At 42.1% G+C, this 21,389-nt stretch overlaps 2 protein-coding genes across 6 annotated transcripts in view; one reads left to right on the forward strand and one right to left on the reverse strand.

Annotated features, from left to right (window-relative positions):
• The window catches only part of Nt5dc1 (5'-nucleotidase domain containing 1), a 119,432-nt gene that overhangs the window by 81,797 nt on the left and 16,246 nt on the right, over positions 1-21,389 (reverse strand). The window lies entirely within an intron of this gene.
• On the forward strand, positions 13,155-21,369 carry Col10a1 (collagen type X alpha 1 chain). Its single transcript, XM_052751366.1, has 2 exons — positions 13,155-13,956; positions 17,511-21,369. The coding sequence occupies exons 1-2, from the start codon at positions 13,803-13,805 to the stop codon at positions 19,397-19,399; spliced, it is 2,043 nt and encodes a 680-aa protein (XP_052607326.1). The 5' UTR covers positions 13,155-13,802; the 3' UTR covers positions 19,400-21,369.

Raw genomic sequence — 21,389 nt, forward strand, 5'->3', positions numbered from 1 at the left:
CTGCCTCCCGAGTGTTGGGATTAAAGGCGTGCACCACCACCGCCCGGCTTGATTCTAATTTTCTAAGAAAGCGCCATATTGATTTCCAAAGTGGTTGTACAAGCTTGCATTCCCACCAGCAGTGGAGAAGAGTTCCCCTAGCTCCACATCCTCTCCAGCATAAGCTGTCTTCAGTGTTTTTGATCTTAGCCATTCTGACAGGTGTAAGGTGGTATCTCAGAGTCGTTTTGATTTTCATTTCCCTGATGATTAGGGATGTTGAGCAATTCCTTAAATGTCTTTTAGCCATTTGAGCTTCCTCTGTTGAGAATTCTCTGTTTAGTTCTATAGCCCATTTCTTAACTGGACTGTGAAACCAATTTCTATAGTGAATTTTATTGAGTAACTGATTTCTTAAGCCTATCCATAAAATAATCAGTTGTCTTAAAAATATTATATACCAAACACCAAAATATGCAGCACATCAAGATGCTGAATTGTCAGCAAGAAAAACTGATGACAGCTCAACTCAAGATTTTTCAATCTCATGACAGTGTGAAGGCAAAGGCATTGAGTAGAAACTGCAACTTGAATTTTTGTATTTCCCTGGGTAGGGGTATATGATACCATACGGTGCTGTTTTGAGATGCTGGGTAATGCTAGAGAGCAGCAGTATATAGTCAGGCAAGAAAAGGAGGAACTACTACGTATTATATGGTGACGCTTAGTTTATGTAGGCTAAGTATATGAAATGCATTGAGGACTGACAGATGGCTCAGTAGGTAAAAGCATTTCCCAGGAAAGCCTGATAACCTGATTTTGATGCTGCAAATCCACATAAAAATGAAGAATATAGTGGCACACATTGGTAATCCCAGCACCCCAAAGAGCTGCTCAGAAAGCTTGCAGGCCAGCTAGACAGAACTGACCTCAACAAGGTGGAAGGACAGATCCAATTCTGGCAAGTAATCTAACTTCCACCTACTGTCATGGTGCACGTATGCACACACACGCGCGCACACATACACACACAATATTAATAATGGTAAGACTGTAAAGTGCACTTGGGGCTTACATTATTTTCAGCCTACGCTGTTTATTGGGTTGGATTCTAATCCTTTTGTAAATTGAAGAGCATCTATGTATTCAATAGATTTTTTTTTTTTTTTTTACTTTTTTAAAGAGGACCAGAATCCTATAATTTTCATTAACATGGTCAAATCTGGAGGACATCATGTTAAGTAAAATAAGCCAAGGTACACACAGATAGATACTGCACAATGTCACTTACATATGGAATTTAAAGGAGTCAAACTCAAGATGTCATACCCAGAGAAAGAGACTACAGTGGAAGCTACTACCAGTGTGTGGAAGGAGGGAAATGAAGAGGTGTAGACCAAGGTGCACAGAGCTATAGATGCACAGGATAAATGGGCTCCAGAGATTTAATGGCTAGCAATAATGGCTATGGTTATGAACATTTTATTATATGTTTGGCCCACACTATCTGGAGACTCAGCTGTGAATCAAAAAATTTGGGAGGGAAACTCTATGTTGGCATTAAGTACTAGACTGTGTTTCTTCCTTGTCATTATTCTCTAAACGAGAGAGGACAGCAATCATCACATAGCATTTACATGGTAGGCATTTTAAGTACTACAGAGATGATTAAACAACACATATGAGAAAGATGCAGAGATGTAGCTCTGTGGTGGAATGTGTGCTGATAAAACATAAACCCTGTGTTTGATCTCTAGCAGCAGCCCTTCCCCCATGCATGCACACTCACATACATTTCCTGAAAGGACACAGGAAGACACTCATACAGCATATGCAAACCTTCTGCTACTTCATGTAAGAGCCCCGAACATCTGTAGACTCTGGAATCAGGGAGTGGCCACTAAGGGGAGACTATATGTTATAAAATATACTAACAAAGTTTTAAAATATACTAACAAAGTCAACTTTATGTGTTCTCACCACATTCACAGACACAATGATAACTAAGTGACAGATATCTTTAACTGGCTTCATTCATAATCATTTCACAAAGCATACTTATAGCAAAACATCATTGCATGCCTTAAGAATATAAATAATATAAGGTTTTGGGTTGCAATAGCGCTGGAACTTTTTAAAAGAGAGTATTAGTAAAAGTATGACAAGGTGTAGGTATACTGATTTAATGGATAAATCTCGTAAAGCATTTTATTTTATTTTATTTACTATTATTATTATTACTACATTTTTTTTGAGACAGGGTTTCTCTACATAACAGGTCTGGCTGTCCTGGAACTTGCTTTGTAGACCAGGCTGGTCTCGAACTAACAGAGATCCACCTCTGCCTCCTGAGTGCTGGGATTAAAGGTGTGCACCACTACTGCCTGGTCACCCTAAAGCATTTTAAAGTAGGTTTTTTTTTTTTTTTTCAGTTTAAATAAAGTATAAGCAGAGAATCTGCCAGGTATGGCAGTGCATGCCTTTGATCCCAGCACTTGGGAAGCAGAGGCCAGCAGATCTCTGAGATCCAGGCCAGCCTGGTTTACAGAGTGAGTCCCAGGACAGCCAGGGCTACACAAAAACCAAAACCAAACAACAACAAAAAAACCCCAACCCCCCAAACAACAACAACAAAAAAGAAAGCCAAGAATTATATTGAATATAACTTGTACACAACTCTTTTGGTAAGATAAGTTACATTATTCACTAAAAGATGGAATGGCACATTACCTAGGATTTTAATGAGAGAAGATTCTTCTGCACAAACATACTTTAAGGGCCAGGCAAATATGACAGCTTGTTCTGATAACTCAGTTAAAAACTAGGCCTCGGTCCCTGCTCTTGAAACTGGACAGTTTCTGAGGAAGACATGAACAAAGGGCAATTAATCACTGGTACCCCTGACAACAGGGACAAGGGAGATAGGACATAGCAAGCCTGGGCCACTGAGCCAGCCTGCATAGTCAGCAAGCTCAAGGTAATAAATAGCCAAATAAGGACAAAGCCTGGGACTTGTCCAGGCCTGCCTCCAAATGGAAAACTGTAGCCCTGACTAGCCCCTAACTAGCCCTGGCCACTTAGAATATACTAATATAATTGCTTAAGCCAATCATATCCAAAATGACCTAATTGCCCTAGGAACTCCCCTTCAATTGTGCTTAAAAGGAACCTACATGTCCCTCTTGGGGATTTTGTATGGAATGGCAGGCCCAGCATGCTGGGTTGATTGCTCTTGCTGATTGCATACATGGATGGTGGTCTTTTGTAGGACTTCTAAGAGACCCTAACAGATAGCAGGTAACTTGGGGGCTTTGCTATTGCTATCAAGAAGATGTGAATGGAGTCATTAACCCTGGGTGCTCTCAGGAGACTCAAGAACAGTATCATAACCTACATCATCAGCACTGTCATTGCAAGTGTTCCTACTTACTAAGCACTCACAACCATTGTTTCATTGTTTTACATACAGACATTAACTACCAGCCTCTGGTTCTCCCGAAGATTTGCATTTCTAATGTGTATTTTTTTCAGTGACTCTGAATGTGATTCTTAAGTTTTTCATCTTAAAAAGCCTAATATTCTAAAACATCTATTCAATATTCACTTCGCAACCAACAGTATCTCCTGCCTTTAAAGGCCATGCATTTCCCACAGACAAGGAGTTGGGCTGGGAACTTAAACGCTGTCAGTAATCTAAGCTTACTGCATCAAGAAACTCAATGGCTCAGTGCCCCAAGTAAAAGAGATTAAGGATGGATGAAAAAAATTGGGAAATGAAGTACAGCCATGTCTAAAGAGTTATTTGTTAATCTTTAATGGCAGCTACGTTTCTAATATGTTTAAAGAAATTCCTTTGTATATCAAAGACCACGTTCTACTCTTTGTGTATACAAGTGTGTGTATGTGTGCACGTGAAGCCAGAAGTCCATGTCACTTGTGTGTTTCAATCTCTTTTCACTGTTTTCTTTGAGATAGCATCTCTCACAGACCCTGGTGCTTGCCATTTTGGTTAGTTTGTCTGGCTGGCAAGCCCCAGGGATTCTCGCCACTCCCCAAAGCACTGGGAAAACCACCCCAGCAGGCTTTTATGGTGGGTGCTGGAGTCTGACTGCAGGCCTTGTCTGAGCCATCTCTCTGGTCCCTGAATTCCTTCCTTTCTTTTCCTTGTCTTTGTTTCTTTTCTTTGTTTGATTCTATCTTAGCTCCTAACCTCCACTAAGCCTCTTACATCTAAGTCCCTATCACGATTAGCTGATCATTAACTACCATCAGAAAATCATACTTGGAAACTGTAACCTGGCAGACAACAGAGCACAGACTGAGGGACACAGCTACCATGACAGCTATTATTTATTTATTTATCTGTGAGAACTGCTTTTGGAAGCAGTTGTTGACACTTATAATTCCACTATTTTAAGGTCTGACATCGTTGAACAGTACAAAACTGCACTGTGCAAATGACTCCGCCTTTGGATGCCTACAAGTGTAGAGAAACTGCTACACCCAGTAAATACTGAAACCTGGTCTAAAGCTCTCAGTTCCTGACCAGGAGCATCCTGCCAGCACCATTCCTCAACTCAGCACCCGTGGAGGACAGTGCTCCAATGAGTAATGACCAATCAGCTTTGAGTCACACTCATCAGAGTATACGGTGTGATGAGAAAACACCATTTCATGGCCTGGAAGGTGGGTTCACACCGGCAAAGCCGGAGCAGAGCCTGTAAAGGCTGGGCTGGGTGCAAGCTCTGGGACTGTCAGGAGGATCTGCTGAGCCGCCTGCCAAGTGGAATACAGCAGAAAGTCAGAGAACCGGCAAATATTTGAGAAAACCAATCCTACCATTTATCCATAGCTCATTCTGCATTTCAAGGTATTTTACCAGTAAAATTAAGAGAAGGCAAGATTAGGCCACACACACTGCTTACTGTTCCTCGGTCTTCGTGGTATCAAAAGTGTTGAGTTATTCTGACTTTCAAGGTGCCAGATATAAATGACAGAATGTCTAACAAGGTCATCAGGGTAAAGTCATTATTATTAACAAACATTTCATCCCTATGGCATATAAATTTTATTTTGTTTGCTCTTTTCTCTAAGTAGGAATCACCTTTAGAATGTAAAGGAAAGCAAGCAGGTGTTCATGGATTTTTCCAGTGGGGCAATCAGATGGAAGGCGGCCAGGTGACTCTCAGAGTTACTAATGGGCGGGAGGCTGCAGGGGAGGTTTTCATCTCCAGCAGTGGTTCTCAACCTTCCTAGCTGGAACCCCTTACCACAGTTCCTCATGTTGTGGTGACCCCAACCAAAAAATTATCTTTGTTGCTACTTCATAACTGCAATTCTGCTACTGTTACGAACTGTAATATAAATATGCAGGATATCTGACATGAGACTCCCTGGGAAAGGTTTAGAACCTACAGCCACCCACATTTAGGGGCAGAGGTCTGTTACCCAGACAACAAAGTTGTTGGATTAAAAGCTAAATAGACAAGAACCCCAGGATTGATGACATAAAAATCTCTGAGATGGCTTTGTTCACATTAGTAAGTTCAATAATTATTTGAGTCCCCAGGGTGGATTCTTGGTCTGGGTTGCTATGCAAAGCTACAGGTATCAGGTAAAAACAGATACTTCACAGCCTATGGAAGTCATGTGTTTTGTTCCCTGTAGGAACTACAGCCGTGACTACAGTCGTTCTAAAACATGATAAACACAGGGGCACATTTTAAGCGCCACCCTATGACCTCCATAACACTGTATTTTGAACTTATTTCTCCTCACAAGCTGGCAGACACTGTATGAGAGTTTGTGTGGCTGTGAAGCCACCAGGAAGCCCGAGGATCTGAGGTGAGGGGCCAGGGAGCTCTATATTTTTAACTCAATCAAGTTACCATGGAAAGAAAGTGATGTCATTAAGTGCCAGGCACAAAACCATAAGCTTACCCTAAATAACACAGCAATTTAAGTGTGACAGAAAATAAAATACAACATAAAGCCTTTGTCTAAACTTCTTAAACGACTCTCAGTGTCTTTTGACCTGACCTGACGTTGCAGGAGATTTTCATAAACACCTGTTTTTATGCATGCACGTCTCTTTCCAAGCCCTCAGTAGCTACTGAACCACAAAACCACATTAGACTGTTTACACAAACAGATCATTCCCAGCTCTTGACTCTGTCACAGCACCAACAAATGTCCCTTCACATTTTTTTTTAAGAGGAATGAGGCACGGCACGGTGGCAGTGGGAGCTGTGGGTCCTAGAGGGCCCTAATTGAACTTTTGGGTTCATTTACCATTCCCACTGAAAGAAGATGAAGTCAGAGAGGTACAGGACAACAGTATCTGATGAGTAAGGAGAAGAGGCACAAGCTGAGTCACTGGCCCTTTCCCGCAGTGGCCCTGTCACCGGCAGTGCCACCTTCGGAAACTAAAGCCATACAAGAGGAACAGAGAAGCTAGTCTTTCCATCTAAGGAATGGAACACTCGCTCCCCCTGACCTTTGCTCCCCATGAGCTTCACAGCTTATAGTTTATAAGAGAATCAAAATGCTACCCACATTAAAAGAAAGCTCTGCACATCAAGGGAACTTCCTAAGCAAACCCCAAAATATATCACAGAGGGGAGAAACACATGGAAGTTCTTAACAAAGTCCCAGGGTTCACATCCCTAAGCACTGGGAAAGTGCACCGGAGATAGCCAGAGATAGGGCTGTTGTGTGTGAGCATCTTAACGATATGCAAAGATGCTCTATCTGTGAGATGCATGAAGATACAAGGAGAGCTGGGAGGTGGTGGCGACCACCTTTGATCCCAGCACTCGGGAGGCAGAGCCAGGCGGATCTCTGTGAGTTCGAGGCCAGCCTGGTCTACAAAGCAAGTTCTAGGAAAGGAGCAAAGCTACACAGAGAAACCCTGTCTCGAAAAAAAAAAAAAGAAAAGAAAATACAAGGAGATCGAACTGCCACTTTTACCTCTAAGGTGGGTCAAAACCTAAACAGTCATGAATAAAATTACAAACACATTCCGTTTGTTAAGGCTAACAAACAGTAAGCAGAAATAATACTTGAGGGAATATGCAAAATGATCCAGTGTTGACAGAGGGGAAACTGACGATACCCGAGAAGATTATGTGTTTACCTCCTGACCCATGAATCCAGATTTTAAGAGTGTCAATATCAAGACAAAAAAAAATATTCATACACAAAGTTGCTCACTGTAGAAGTATTTGTTTTAACAAGAAAATATAGAAGGCAAGAGATAGGCTGGACAATGGTGGAAGACACACTCGTACATCCATATAGTGGAGTACTATGAAACTGTAAAGAAAGGAGCCAAGATCATCTCTGTATGTATATGGTTTTTTTTAAAAGATTTATTTATTTATTATGTATACAGTGTTCTGCCTGCATGTACGCCTGCAGGCCAGAAGAGGGCACTATATTTCATTACAGATGGTTGTGAGCCACCATGTGGTTGCTGGGAATTGAACTCAGGATCTCTGGAAGAGCAGTCAGTGTTCTTAACCTCTGAGCCCTCTCTCCAGGCCCTGTATATGGTTTTTATGATGAACAGTTATATAAAAAAGAAATAAAGTAGAAAGTGCAATGACCTTGATCTAAGAAAAAGAGAAGAAACAGGAATAAATTATTATAAGAGATAAATTAGCTTTTTTAAAGGGCCTGGAGAGATGGTTCATTTGATAAAGTATCTGCCTGTCAAGCATGAGGATCTGAGTTGGGATTCCCCAGTACCCTCACAAAAAGCCAAGTGGGGAGAGAAAGATCTATAATTCCAGCACTAGTGTGTGTGTATCTGTGTGTGTGTGTGTGTGTGTGTGTGTGTGTGTGTGTGTGTGTGTGTGTGTGTGTGTTGGATAGACACAGTTAGGTCATGAAGGCCTCATCATCGCCTGGGAGCTAGCTGCAGACTCAGTGAAAGACCTTGATTCAAAAAAGAAGATGGAGTCGCAGGAGACACCCGATGTGTGCTTCTTGCCTCTGCATGTGCACACGGGTGAGTGCACACAAGTGTGTACACACGGCTACCTACAAGAGAGGCACTAGGCGGTTAGATGGGCCCCAGAGGCTAGAATGTCTGTAAGTCTTTGTTTTATGTATCTGAATCGGGAAGTCAGCAGTACGTGCCTGAGCTGGCTCATTCTGGCTCCTGGAAAACAATCAAGTGGTCTTTACCTTGATAGTTAGAAAATGGTGCCCGTTGGCAATGTTTAGACCATGAAAATCAGCCAGTACACAACTGCTGCTCTCACACTGGGTCTGAGCAGCATTCCACAAGGAATGTAGAGATTGTAGGAAGGTTCAAAGCAACTTACAACAACAGTGCTAACCCAAAATAAGCCTGACAGTGAATGGGTGGGCAGCCCTGCTCCCTCTAATGAACTATTTCAAGAGAATTTCTAACACAGTGAGTCGACTTCACAGATCTGGAAACAGTAAAAAGGACTGCAGAACTAATCAGTTTAACTGTTTTCAGTATCACAGTGTGAATGCTGGCCTTCCATTATGAGAAAATTAGCAGTATTATAAAATATGCTAAATAAATCACTGTATTACTGCAGGAGAGCGAGGATATTGAGGGTGGGATTAAGGAGTTTGAGTTCATTAAGCAAACATCTAATGGTCCTGAATCTGAACTGCATATATAAGTATGAAGTTATAATATGTTGTATTAAGCTGATAGTACATGTATGATGAATCTTTTAGCTTTGTTTACTGAAAAAGCTGGAAATAATAAAATAATGACCAATCTAGGAACATGGGGCATCCAAAGAACCCAGGCAGCTGTACCCAAACTTCAATTCCTAATTTCTATTTCCCACTAGATACAATACTTTGTAAGAACTGTCTTATTACAGATCTGGGTCAAGGAAAGCACAGAACGTTGGAAGGGAAAAAAATACTATTAAAGACAACTGAGATGAAGTCACTGGGCCCCAGGAGCCCATTTGAGGATGTCCTCTCTGTCCAAAGACAGAGAAAAATGCTGAGCAATAACAAAATTGTCAAGGATTGCATGGAAATGCATTTAAATCCATGAGTTCATGGTGATGCTTAAATATTCACACACAGACACTGGCCAGGCCCATCTAGATTAGGATGCTAAGAAGAAAAAACCCTACTTTTCACGCTGGTGAATGCAATTCCCTTTTTTCTTCTTTTTCTCTTTATAAACTGTACCCCATGATAACCAAACAGTTGGTCAAGACATTTTTTTTTGCTCTCATATATATTTTGGCTGATGAATTAAAAGAGGAAATTATAAAAGTTACATACATACCAGCATTTTGCAACCTATAATAAAATAATGGACCAGGGTAATCATCCATGTCTAATAACACCAGAGACAACCAGCAGCAACTGAGGGCCTCCTGACAGAGACACCACACTGCTCTTTCTAAAGTAGCAAAGTGTTCTTGACAAAGAACAGTTTTGCTTGTACGTGAATGCATTTATCTCAAAAGTGCATCACATCAGCACTCTAGATCTAACGTCCAACCAGCAGAGGCAGAGTGTAGGTCGGTGCACAGGCCTGATGACTCAGCTTTTCAACAAACTGCTAGTGGGAAAGAAGAGATGGGGATAAGCAACCTATTAGTCAATGGCCCCTTATGAACACTATTGGAACAAATAATAAACCAACCACTAAAAATTGCACGAGAGTATGTGTTTATAATACACACATAGCTATATATACACACACACATATTTATACATATGTCTCTACATGTATGTACTGTACCTAAGAGGTAAGTGGGGAAACATGAACTGCCACTAAAGTGTCTGACATTATTGAGAAATAACTATTTTTTTAGTATGAGATTTTTTTAAAATTTTTTTTCTGTCTAAATCTATTAAGATATGAATAGATGAATTAGTACCATACGTATGATTTGTTTCAAAATTTGGAGGGGTAGGGATGGTGGGAGGAGACTGAGTGATCGTGAGTTCAGACTAGGTGATGGGCCATTCCCTGTTTACAGATAAGATCAAATTTTTCTATAATAAAGCTAAAAGTATGAGCACAAATCACAAAAAATGAGGGAGCTAACGTGAGAAAGATTTTAAAAACATGATCAGACCACATGTTCCATCTCAGAGTCTATCACAGCTACTTGCGGGACTTCCGCCACCTAAATCAACTCCAAACATTAAGCGATCTGTGTCATATCCCGAAGGAGTGCAGCAGTGGGGAGAAGCTGAGAACCACTGTGTAAACCCCCCAAGGACAGGAATGTGCATCACTCACGTGGTGGTTACCCAGTGTCTAACATTTAAGAGGTACTCAAGAAATAGTTGGTGAATGAATGAACGACCCAAGGGACGTAACGGCAGCTAACTGCTACATGTGCAAAACCAGCAATTCATATCTGATATGGAAACCTCGGGGCTCACTGGGCTGAGAGGGCAGGGCCTTCTGTTTCAGGTAAAATAAGTTTCCTTCACACAGCCACACAGCACTCAGTCTGAACAGCTACAAGGAAACACCCAGAATAAAAATAGTTTCATACCCACAAGTAGGTGTGGGTGTGGCCAGCAAATACTCCGATTCTACAATCTGTTTTGGCCAGGCAGTGCTTCGTCAGTGACTAACAAAGCAAACGGTAGGCAGAGCCCATGGGCTGAAATAAGCGCAGTGTTTGCCAAAAGGGCTGACTGTCCAGTTTGCCCGTAAAACAGCGCACTTCTCAAAGCTGGGGAGCACAGGCAGAGACAGTCACATATAGTCAGTCACACCCCCCCAAAGAAGGCATACAAACACCAGCACGAACCCCATTTTTCTTTTTCTCTAAACATGAAACGGGTTCTGACTCTAGGGAGGCAGTAGGAGATTAGAAATCTCTTAGTACAAAGGTTTTGTCGTGTTGGTGAAAAACCAGATGGGTAGAAATGCTGAGGAAGAAGATCTGAAAAGATGAGGTGCTCCCACAGCTGGACACACTGCAGAAGGCCAGATATCTGAGTCTATAGCTGAGAACCACTCTGCTGAGCGTTCACAGGAGGGATACCTAACCAGACAGAGCATGGGTCTCGAGCCTGAGCACAGGTGTGGAGGTGACCATATAAACACAATTACCGAAGATGTGTTTCCACAGTCTTTCTTCTAGCACTGAGTTTTAACATGTAACCTCCTAGTTCAGAACGGTCTCCACTGAGCATGTGTAGAGAAGGGTGGCTTGATTTCTCACTTACCTTTTGTGGTTTCTCAGATGCAGCACAGTTTATATTACTGTAAAAGCTATTTTTTATATGATTTCTAAATGATAAAATACACACTAGAATATCAACTCTCTAGTTCTCCTAATAAATCTAGACTGATTTTAAAAAAAGCCATATTAAAAACCAGGTAAGGTGTTACACTTCTGTATTCCCAGTGCTTGTGAGGCTGAGTCAGAGGGACTGTTGTGAGTTGAGAGGTACCTGGGCTACGCATAAGGATAAGGCTAGCTAGGGTTCTATACTAAGACCTCAATGAACAAAAGCAAAACTTCTAAAAAAGTAGTGTTTTATAGGTACCTGAGCATTACATAGAAACGATAGAAATTACGATAATGCAGTTTTAAAAAATGTTATTATTTATGTGTGCATGTGTGTGTGTGTGTGTGTGTGTGTGTGTGTGTGTGTGCCTGAGTGTATGTATGTGCACCTCACGCATACAATGCCAGTAGAAGTCAGAAGTGGGGGTCAGATCCCAGGGAACTGAGTTAACAGGTGGTTGTGAGCCACCATTTGGGCGCTGGGAACCAAACCCAGGTCTTCTGGAAGAGCAGCCAGAGCTCTTAACTGCTGAAGCCATCTTTCCAGTACCACAATGACATCAATTGTTAAATGTTGCAGTGAGCAAAACATTTAAAAGTAAGAAGGGAGAGGAAGAATGGATTCTGCATTTGTCTTTCAACAACTGTACACGGTTTTGCTCAAACACACACAGGAAAAGCCCTGTCAGGGGAAAGGGGCAAACTTATTCCATCTACTCACCAGTCAATACTCTAGTCACCAATCAATCCTCAGCACACACTGCTCTGATTCTAGCTAGATGCAGCAAACGATGGATTCATGCTCTGTACCGAATCTGCTCCAAGCCCGCTCACCTGCACAGCTGATTTGGCCCCGAACCCAAATGACAACATTAAACAGGATGCAGTTGGTCTCAGCTCCGTGCTATTTCTCAGGATCCTGAAAAGTGATGCTAAGTTCTCTAAGGTTGTGAGAGAGAAAACCAAGGGCCAGAACTGACGGAGATAATGTTTACTTCTCTGGGAGAAAAAGGTACCTAATCTGGCTGCTTCAAGATCCCTAGGAAACTGCATCATTAGTCAAACTTATTTTTAAAAAGCTGAGTTGGAAGATCTTTTTCCTTCAAAATGAATACAGCAATTTTATGTAAATAAACATATTATAGGATTATCAAATTAACAGCCTTTCAACTATAAGGTCGAAGGAAAATTTAAGGAGGAAAATCTAAAGACACTTATTGACGTTTGTGTAGTTATGAATAAAGAATTTAAACTCTCCAGGGAAATTGAACATCTAATTACCATAAGTCCAAGATGTCTTGCACTTGTCTCAAAATTTAATAATATTTAAGAAGAAAATATCTGAAACATTTAATGCTATCTTTTCCCTGTATTAGCCTCTAAAAGCTTGTCCTAAAATCCTGATATGCAAAACAGTATACTTACATTTTCACCATTAGTTTAAGCCCCTCAAATGAGCAAAAATTCGGGTCAGCTACTTTTATAAAACCTTCTTTTTCTAATAACTGAAAGATTACCATGATGATTTAAATCCATATTCTCCCTAAAATAACTCTCATATTTTCCTACCGAATATTTTCAATCAAATAACACAAGAATGTACTTTTTAAAAATAAAAAGGGCAAATCATCATTCCATCATGAATCAACACCAGGGTCAGAACTCCTAAAGTGAAATACAGAAAAGAAAAAATGGTGCATAGTTAAAGCTATTAATATATATCGAAGACAAAAAGTTTATTTTTCAATTAAAAAAAAAAAAAAAACAAACAAGGAGACGAGAACCCAGCCTGATTTTGTATGCCTGCCCAATAGGACTCTCCACCATAATTAGTGCTTACCACCCCTGAGGGGCGGAGCTTAAGCTCAGGGTAACCTCATTCAATAAGTGGGGGAAAAAAAAAACAGTATAAATACCCCAGGGCAGCTGTGGGAGGACATCATCCACTGCTCACCGGGCAGAGGAACCAGGAAAGCTGCCCATACATCTCCAGAAACTCCTAGCACCAGGTAAGTCTAGACCAAGGATCACTGGGAGATGTCCCTGCCAGGTGGCTTGGAAACATACTTCAGTCAATTATAGACATCTTTGTATGTGTGCATGATTTTAAAAAGTGGCTTTCTACCAAAAGGCACCAGACAGGTTTGTTTGTAATTATCTATTTAAGATATTCTAATAAAAAGGACTGTAAAATTTGCCTTAATGTGAATTTCAATGTATCTTGAAAGTTCTCGCTATTTCAGGTTAGTTATGTCAAAGATTCTGGATCATTTAATACAGTCATCTAGTAATGAGATTATTTGGTGGGGGTCATTTTATTTTTAGAGTAGTATTTGAATGCAGCGTCTCAAAACTAGCAAGACATATATATTCATTTAACAAAAACTTTCCTATTATTTTATGCAATATATTCAAAATATAAAAGGTCAGCCATACAAAAGAGATAACTATATAACAAATCAATCTGCAGAACATCACACAAATAAAACAGGTCGGGCATGGGGCTACGTATAATCACTCTCTTCTGGTTTGCAGACTCCGTCTGAAAACATGCTGCCACAAATAGCCTTTCTGCTGCTAACATCCTTGACCTCAGTCCACGGAGTGTTTTATGCCGAGCGATACCAAACTCCCACAGGCATAAAGGGCCCACTTGCCAACCCCAGGACACAGTTCTTCATCCCATACTCCGTAAAGAGTAAAGGTAAACTCAGCTGCACATTCTGCTCTTCTAACCAGAGGGCTAGTGTTTTCAAGTATTAATGATGAACTCCTTAACAAAATACTTTACAGTCTGTTCTTCTTCTATTTTAAATTCTTGGTTGGCTCAAGTTACTACAACAAACTGATGTGTGGAAAAGACGAGTCTTTATAGAAAGATCACATCCTGGAGAGTTGGCAGAGGAGAAAGACACACCTGAGAAATATCAAAGGCTATGTATGGAGCCAGCTTTTTCCCCCTTTCAAATGATGGTTTCATACAATTAACTAATTACCCAGAATCTAGAAATATTAATTCGATGAAATTAAGTTAGTTTAAACTAAGAACCATTTCATAGACTAGGAATTTTATGTATCTAATTTCTTCAATGTTTACTTAAAAAACCCAAGCCTGCGGATACTAAAGAAAACTGGTATCAAATAAAACCAGACAGCCCTCAATAAACCTAGTGGGCAAAGGAAGTAACAACTCCCATACTGACTTACATATTCATATATAGTGCACTGGTTCAATGTCCAGACATAACTAACTGCTAAGTGCTGGCTGTGTGAGCTCAGAGTCCCAAGGACTGCTGTGAAGTGTAAATGTGTCTACATCTGCCGAGTGTGCACATCCACTCACTGCTTTCTCTTCTACTTCTCTACTGGGACAGCCTGAGACATTTGACCTTTCCTCTGAAATCTAACCTCACCTATTGGCTTTGTTACTATGAGGGATCCCGAGACAGTGCATGTGAAATAATATGACATTGTCCAAGAAGGGCAACAATCAGGCCGTATCTTTGCTAATTCTATCTAACAGATTTAGACACGACGACTACTGATAATACAAACTGTTTTCAGATTTCATTTTCCACAGTATTTTTCACTTTATTCATGTATTTTGCCCTGCATAGAGCAAAGGCATGTGTTGTAATCTTTAAATGGTACAGTTTTAGAGAGAAACATTTTGAAAAAAATCAAATGTTTAAGAATGTCTTTTTAAAAGAATTAAGCATTTCATGAAAGGTAGCTTAATATTTAAAAAGTACGAGAGATACACTTGACTGTCTGATAACATACATAAATTGAGGAAAAGATAAAAGCTAGAAGGAAGGAATAGAAGACAAAGTTACTCCACCTGAAAGCAGTGAGTGTAGTTTGAAATGCCAACAGGCAGAACGGGTTTGGCACTTGGACCAAATTCAGACTTTTTAGTACAAAAAGTATTGGATTAAGAACAAACACACCACTGTTAGAAGGTTAAACATGTCCCTGTCTTCCCACCGAAAACATACTGCTCTTCATCCTATTGTTCTTACAGAACACATGGAGATATCTTAACAGATACAAAGCAGAGCAGCTCTATTTTAACTCTTAAACCACCGTGGTCTCTTTCTGATAATGAACAGTATTCCCACCCACTGCCAGGCATCTAACACACACACACACACACACACACACACACACACACACACACACACACACACACGCCTAACCCAGAGGGTTCCTATGTAATCTCTGGGCAAATCTGCTCAGCACAGGCTGACGGAGAGAACAGCTGAAGCTCATTCAGTTGTGCAGTAGGGAGACTACTCCACCATGGTGCAGCCTGAGGACACTTAAGAACCTTATCAGAAGGTAGCTGCTGTTCCTGAGGGATGGTGCTCCCTAATCTGACTTTTCTAGACTACAAACTGATGGCTATCCCCCAAATACTACAGAAGCCAGACTCTTCCTTGCACTGAGAGGTTAGGATCCTAATAGCAACAGTCCAGGCTACAGAGATCATCACCCTGTCCCTGGAGGTCAAGTTTCCAACAGTGTCTGGGGCTATCCTTTCCAGTAAGACGAGTTTGCCCCCTTTAACAGTAAAACATATTTCCATAATCCATGACAATTATTTTTTATATAAAGATGATCCTTACAATTGGAAGGTGAAGTAAATTCTGCATTTGAAAACTATGCTATTTTACTCCAAGCCATTACAAATCCCTTACTTATCAATTTATTTTTTGTGTGAAAGTGTATACACACATATCATGGACATACACCAAAGTTAACATCAGGAGTCATCTTTGAGAATATTACTAACTACTGTTGGTTGACTGCTTTGTTAAGTGCCAGAGATTTAACAGGGGAGATTTTTTTAAAAATTAATGTACTTGCATACTAATAACTTATGGCTAAAGGGAATGATATTCTTAAAAATGTGATCAATAATTCTATAATTTAGAATTGTTAATAAATATCCCCTAGTCTCCATTTTGACTTTTCAAACCATTAAAGTCTTAAGAGTTTACCATATTAAAAGTTAGGTAAAAAGTGATAGATATATAATTAGGAGTTTAATTATATATCTATCAGTGGTAGGGCACTCATCTAGCACGAAGGTTCTGGTTTTGAGATCTAGGAACACACACACACACACACACACACACACACACACACACACACACACACGATAAATAAGTAGATCACAGTTGAACATCATTTTTACAGTTTTGAGCTATCTACTGCCACATCTGCTAAATCAGCATTACTACGAACTGCTTTTCAACAGTATAAAAATCTAAAGGTTTCTGAAAACTTATATAAAATAACTTAAATAAAAATTATACAAGTAAATATTTAAAAATAATCACCTGCAATTTTATTGACATCTTTACTAGTTCTATTTAATTTCTCTGAAAAAAGAAAACACTTTGTGTGACATTTACAATAACTACTGGCAATAGGCACAAACAAGCATTGTCTTCATGACATATGGTAATGTCTACACTGCAGGCTATATCCCACCATGGAGGGGCTTCTTACAGTAACCATCACACTTGATCCTTGAGGCAGGTCACATTCTGTGCTCCACCACCGTCTCTGGTCCGATAGCACATTCTGTCACAGGCACTGAGTAAGGGGCTACTGAAGATGAGTTTAGCACACCAGGAAAATGTTTTGGTTAAATGAATCCACAGCGTTATGAGATTAAGCCACATTTACTATATTTTGATCATCACTTTGAAACTATTCTATGTGCCTTATCAATGCATTATGTCTAGTCCTGCCATTCTTTGCTTCAATTTTAGGTCAGTAAAGGAGAACAAAAGCCCAAGTATATACTGAGGTTGACAGACAATGAGTCTAGATCTAAGCTGTTTGGTAGGACACGCTGATCAGGTCTAAGGCTCTCGTCTCTCCCTTAGAGGATAACCTAAGTGAGGCCAGACTGCTTAGTTCTTCCTTTTCTTTCCTTACCTTCCTAACCAGATGATCTTCCTAAGACAAACGCCATCAACCCACCTCCATGCTATGTTTCCCTTAGAGGGATTCCTCAATCCAGTTTATTTACATTGCCTCATTAGGGTGAAAGAGGCATGGTAGCCATGGCTTTGTGAAGCCACCTTCTCTAGAAGTATCTGAACAAATACAATACCTGTACCATCCAACCCCATTGAAGATGGTTGTGTGGAAGATTTTTCTGGTGTGCAAAATTACCTCACTCTGCGCTCTGGTTGCGTTTAATGATGCTGATGTTGAGTGGTATGTTGGTGTGTCTTACAGGAATCACAGTAAGAGGAGAGCAAGGCATTCCTGGTCCACCAGGCCCACCTGGACCCCGAGGACACCCGGGTCCCTCAGGACCTCCAGGAAAGCCAGGCTATGGAAGCCCTGGGCTCCAAGGAGAGCCAGGGTTGCCAGGACCACCAGGAATATCAACCACTGGGAAGCCAGGCCTGCCAGGCCTGCCAGGCAAACCAGGGGAGAGAGGACCATATGGACACAAAGGAGACATTGGACCAGCTGGCTTACCAGGACCTCGGGGCCCTCCAGGACCACCTGGAATCCCTGGCCCAGCTGGAATTTCTGTGTCAGGAAAACCTGGGCAGCAGGGACTTACAGGTGCCCCAGGACCCAGGGGCTTTCCTGGAGAAAAGGGGATACCAGGAGCCCCTGGTGCGAATGGACAGAAAGGGGAAACAGGATATGGTGCTCCTGGCCGTCCAGGTGAGAGGGGTCTTCCAGGTGCTCAGGGTCCCATAGGACCCCCTGGCCCCCCTGGAGTGGGAAGAAGAGGCGAGAATGGTTTTCCAGGACAGCCGGGAATCAAAGGGGACCGGGGCTTCCCAGGAGAAAGGGGACCATCAGGGCCACCAGGTCCCCAAGGGCCTCCTGGGAAACAAGGGCGAGAAGGTATTGGGAAGCCAGGAGTCACTGGGGCCCCAGGTCAGCCAGGCATCCCAGGAGAAAAAGGCCGCTCAGGAGCTCCAGGAATAGCTGGGCCTCCGGGAGCTCCTGGCTTTGGAAAACCAGGCTTGCCAGGTTTGAGGGGACAAAGGGGACCTGCTGGTCTTCCTGGGGCCCCAGGTGCTAAAGGTGAACAAGGACCAGCGGGTCATCCTGGGGAGGTGGGTCTGACTGGACCCCCTGGGAATATGGGACCCCAAGGACCTAAAGGAATCCCAGGGAACCATGGTATCCCAGGTGCTAAAGGAGAGGCAGGTCCAGTTGGGCCTGTAGGGCCACCTGGGGCTAGAGGAGCAAGGGGTCCCCCTGGGTTAGATGGAAAAACAGGGTACCCTGGGGAGCCAGGTCTCAATGGTGCTAAGGGTAACCCAGGGTTACCAGGCCCAAAAGGTGATCCTGGAGTGAGAGGACCCCCTGGTCTCCAAGGTCCTGTTGGCCCTGCAGGAGCTAAGGGAGTGCCTGGACACAATGGTGAGGCAGGTCCAAGAGGTGAACCTGGAATTCCAGGTGGCAGAGGCCCCATTGGGCCACCAGGTACCCCAGGATTCCCTGGATCTAAGGGGATCCCTGGAAACCCAGGTCCTCCTGGCCCAGCTGGCATAGCAACTAAAGGCCTCAGTGGGCCCACTGGTCCTCCAGGCCCTCCTGGACCAAGAGGACACAATGGAGAGCCTGGTCTCCCAGGTCCCCCGGGTCCCCCAGGTCCCCCCGGCCAAGGAGTCATGCCTGATGGTTTCACAAAGGCAAGCCAAAGGCCCAGGCTCTCTGGGACGCCGCTGGTCAGTGCCAACCACGGAGTAACAGGGATGCCTGTGTCTGCTTTTACTGTCATCCTCTCCAAAGCTTACCCAGCAGTAGGTGCCCCCATCCCATTTGATGAGATCTTGTATAACAGGCAGCAGCATTATGACCCAAGAACCGGAATCTTTACCTGTAAGATCCCCGGAGTATACTATTTCTCCTATCATGTGCACGTGAAGGGGACGCACGTGTGGGTAGGCCTGTATAAGAACGGCACCCCCACAATGTACACATATGATGAGTACAGCAAAGGCTACCTGGATCAGGCTTCAGGGAGCGCAGTCATGGAGCTCACAGAAAATGACCAGGTGTGGCTCCAGCTACCCAATGCAGAGTCAAATGGCCTCTACTCCTCTGAATACGTCCACTCCTCCTTCTCAGGATTCCTAGTGGCTCCCATGTGAGCACTTAATACCAAGCTCACAGAAATCCTCTGCTTGGAAAGGCTTTCCCCCAGCGCCATTACGTCCACCCTGGAGATGCATACGGAGGTCGGCTAAAAGTAATGTGAACAACTGAAATTGTCTAAAATGCACTCCGAGACCCGAGTTTCCTCCTGCAAAAGTGAGCAGCAATGGTGACTATGTGAGGACTCTCCTGAGCACTCTGCAATCCCAAAGCCCATGTGGGTTTCTGTGAATTCCCTTTTTACATAATTTTTACCGTAAGTTAAAAAAAACCCTCACAAAAACAGAAATAAGGTTCCAACTCACCATAAATTTCATTTCAGAAATGCAGCATTTTTTTAAAAGCCTGTTTTTAATAATTAATATGAGAACGTCTAGGAAACATGCAGGAAATATCACATCATTTTATATTATTTGAATACTTGAATATTCAAATTTAAATGACACTGTATACCCTAGGATATTTCTGATGGTGCATCACTCTACGGCTCATATAGCCCCTTTCATCAAGATAAATCCAAATGCACAGGTGCACGCACACTTTTTGAAACTCGCATAAGAAACCAAACTAATGTATTAACATGAATTTGAACTACAAGGTGCTTTGCCACAAGCTTTTCCAGCTTTTCTGCAATTGTGGAAAGTCCACATACCTGGTGCGACTTGGAAACAGATGTGTGACCTAGTCTGCTGTCTGCCACACAGTGTGATCACTCTGATTTAATTCGGCTGCATCTCTGTAAAATGATTTTAGGGCCTACAGAACATTAGCATGGGGTGCTTTCCATTCCAGTGAAAGCATAATTAACATTAAAGTTTTCAAAATCAGACTAGAAATGAAAAGACATTATTTATTTATGCTCTGTACTGTATTTTTATATTACTGTTTAAAACTGTTGAGCTGTACTTCACTTATTCAAGCACGGAGTACTCAATCTACTTGTTATTATAAAGCAATAAAATGTCATGAATAGATCTTCCTTCTACGCTGAGTTTACTTCAAAGCAACAAACCACGCTTTTCCTTGGATAAAGCTAATGAGAAAATAATGAAACACAGGGTGACTTCACAGTTGTCCTGGGTTCGTCCCTTTGTCAAGATGGACACGGCACACACCATGTACTATGAAGTAAAAAAAAAAAAACAAAAAAACCCCGCCACTCTGAGCCAGGACCAAGGCTGATGAGTAGACACAGGGAAATAAAAATACACAAACATCACTTTAAAACACTGTTTTTGTCTTGGTGGGAGAGAAGAAGGTGTCAGAGAAATATCAAATTGGAACAAATACCCTGCAATTATTATTTATGGACTTAGCACATTTTAGTCATAATATTTAGAATTATTTTGATAGCCTGATTTACTAAAAGGAAGGCATATAATTTTGGGGTGTCAATCAAAAGGCAACATATTTCAAAACTTAAAATCCTGCTGAATCCATCAGCCCACTTGTTAATCAAGCCAGTCTGACTCAGTCACTAGGGTAATGTAACATAAAGGCTTTTGACTCCTTGGAGTAAGACTCTCTGTAAACCTTCAGAGGAAAGCAAAAAGCCCTAGCTTGGGGTTGACAGTAACTCGGGCCCCATTCTGGGTCAACCACTCCTGTTCCTTAAACCAAGAGAATGGAAATTCTACCAGCGGGTACTTGGTCTCTCCGTCACTACTACACTGAGGGTTACAGCTGTCACCAGCTCCCGTTCCTAAGCCACGACACAAGGACTGTGACCTTCATTTGAGGGAGCATCCTCCAGCCCAGGAGAGCTGCACTGGGAGCACGTGAAGGCAGAGGAACAGACCGGCTGAGACTCCCGACAGCTACAACCATAAAGCAGAATGAATACAGGTACCAGAACTAATTGTAAACATTTTTATCAGAGCCCAAGTGAGGAGTAGAGCAAGAGAGGTAGTGTCTATCCAACTCAGCAGACACGGGGCGGGGCGTTGAACAAACCTCTACCAGGAAGCCCCTCTTCATGTTACTCAC

Source organism: Peromyscus californicus, unplaced genomic scaffold, assembly GCF_007827085.1.
Source record: "Peromyscus californicus insignis strain IS unplaced genomic scaffold, ASM782708v3 Scaffold_22__1_contigs__length_63687245, whole genome shotgun sequence".
Lineage (NCBI taxonomy): Eukaryota > Metazoa > Chordata > Mammalia > Rodentia > Cricetidae > Peromyscus > Peromyscus californicus.

Excerpts from the sequence above, each read along its gene's own strand:
- Col10a1 (XM_052751366.1), top strand. The coding sequence starts at position 13,803 with ATGCTGCCACAAATAGCCTTTCTGCTGCTAACATCCTTGACCTCAGTC. Across the intron at positions 13,957-17,510 it reads ATACTCCGTAAAGAGTAAAG|GAATCACAGTAAGAGGAGAG; the intron begins GTAAACTCAGCT and ends TGTGTCTTACAG.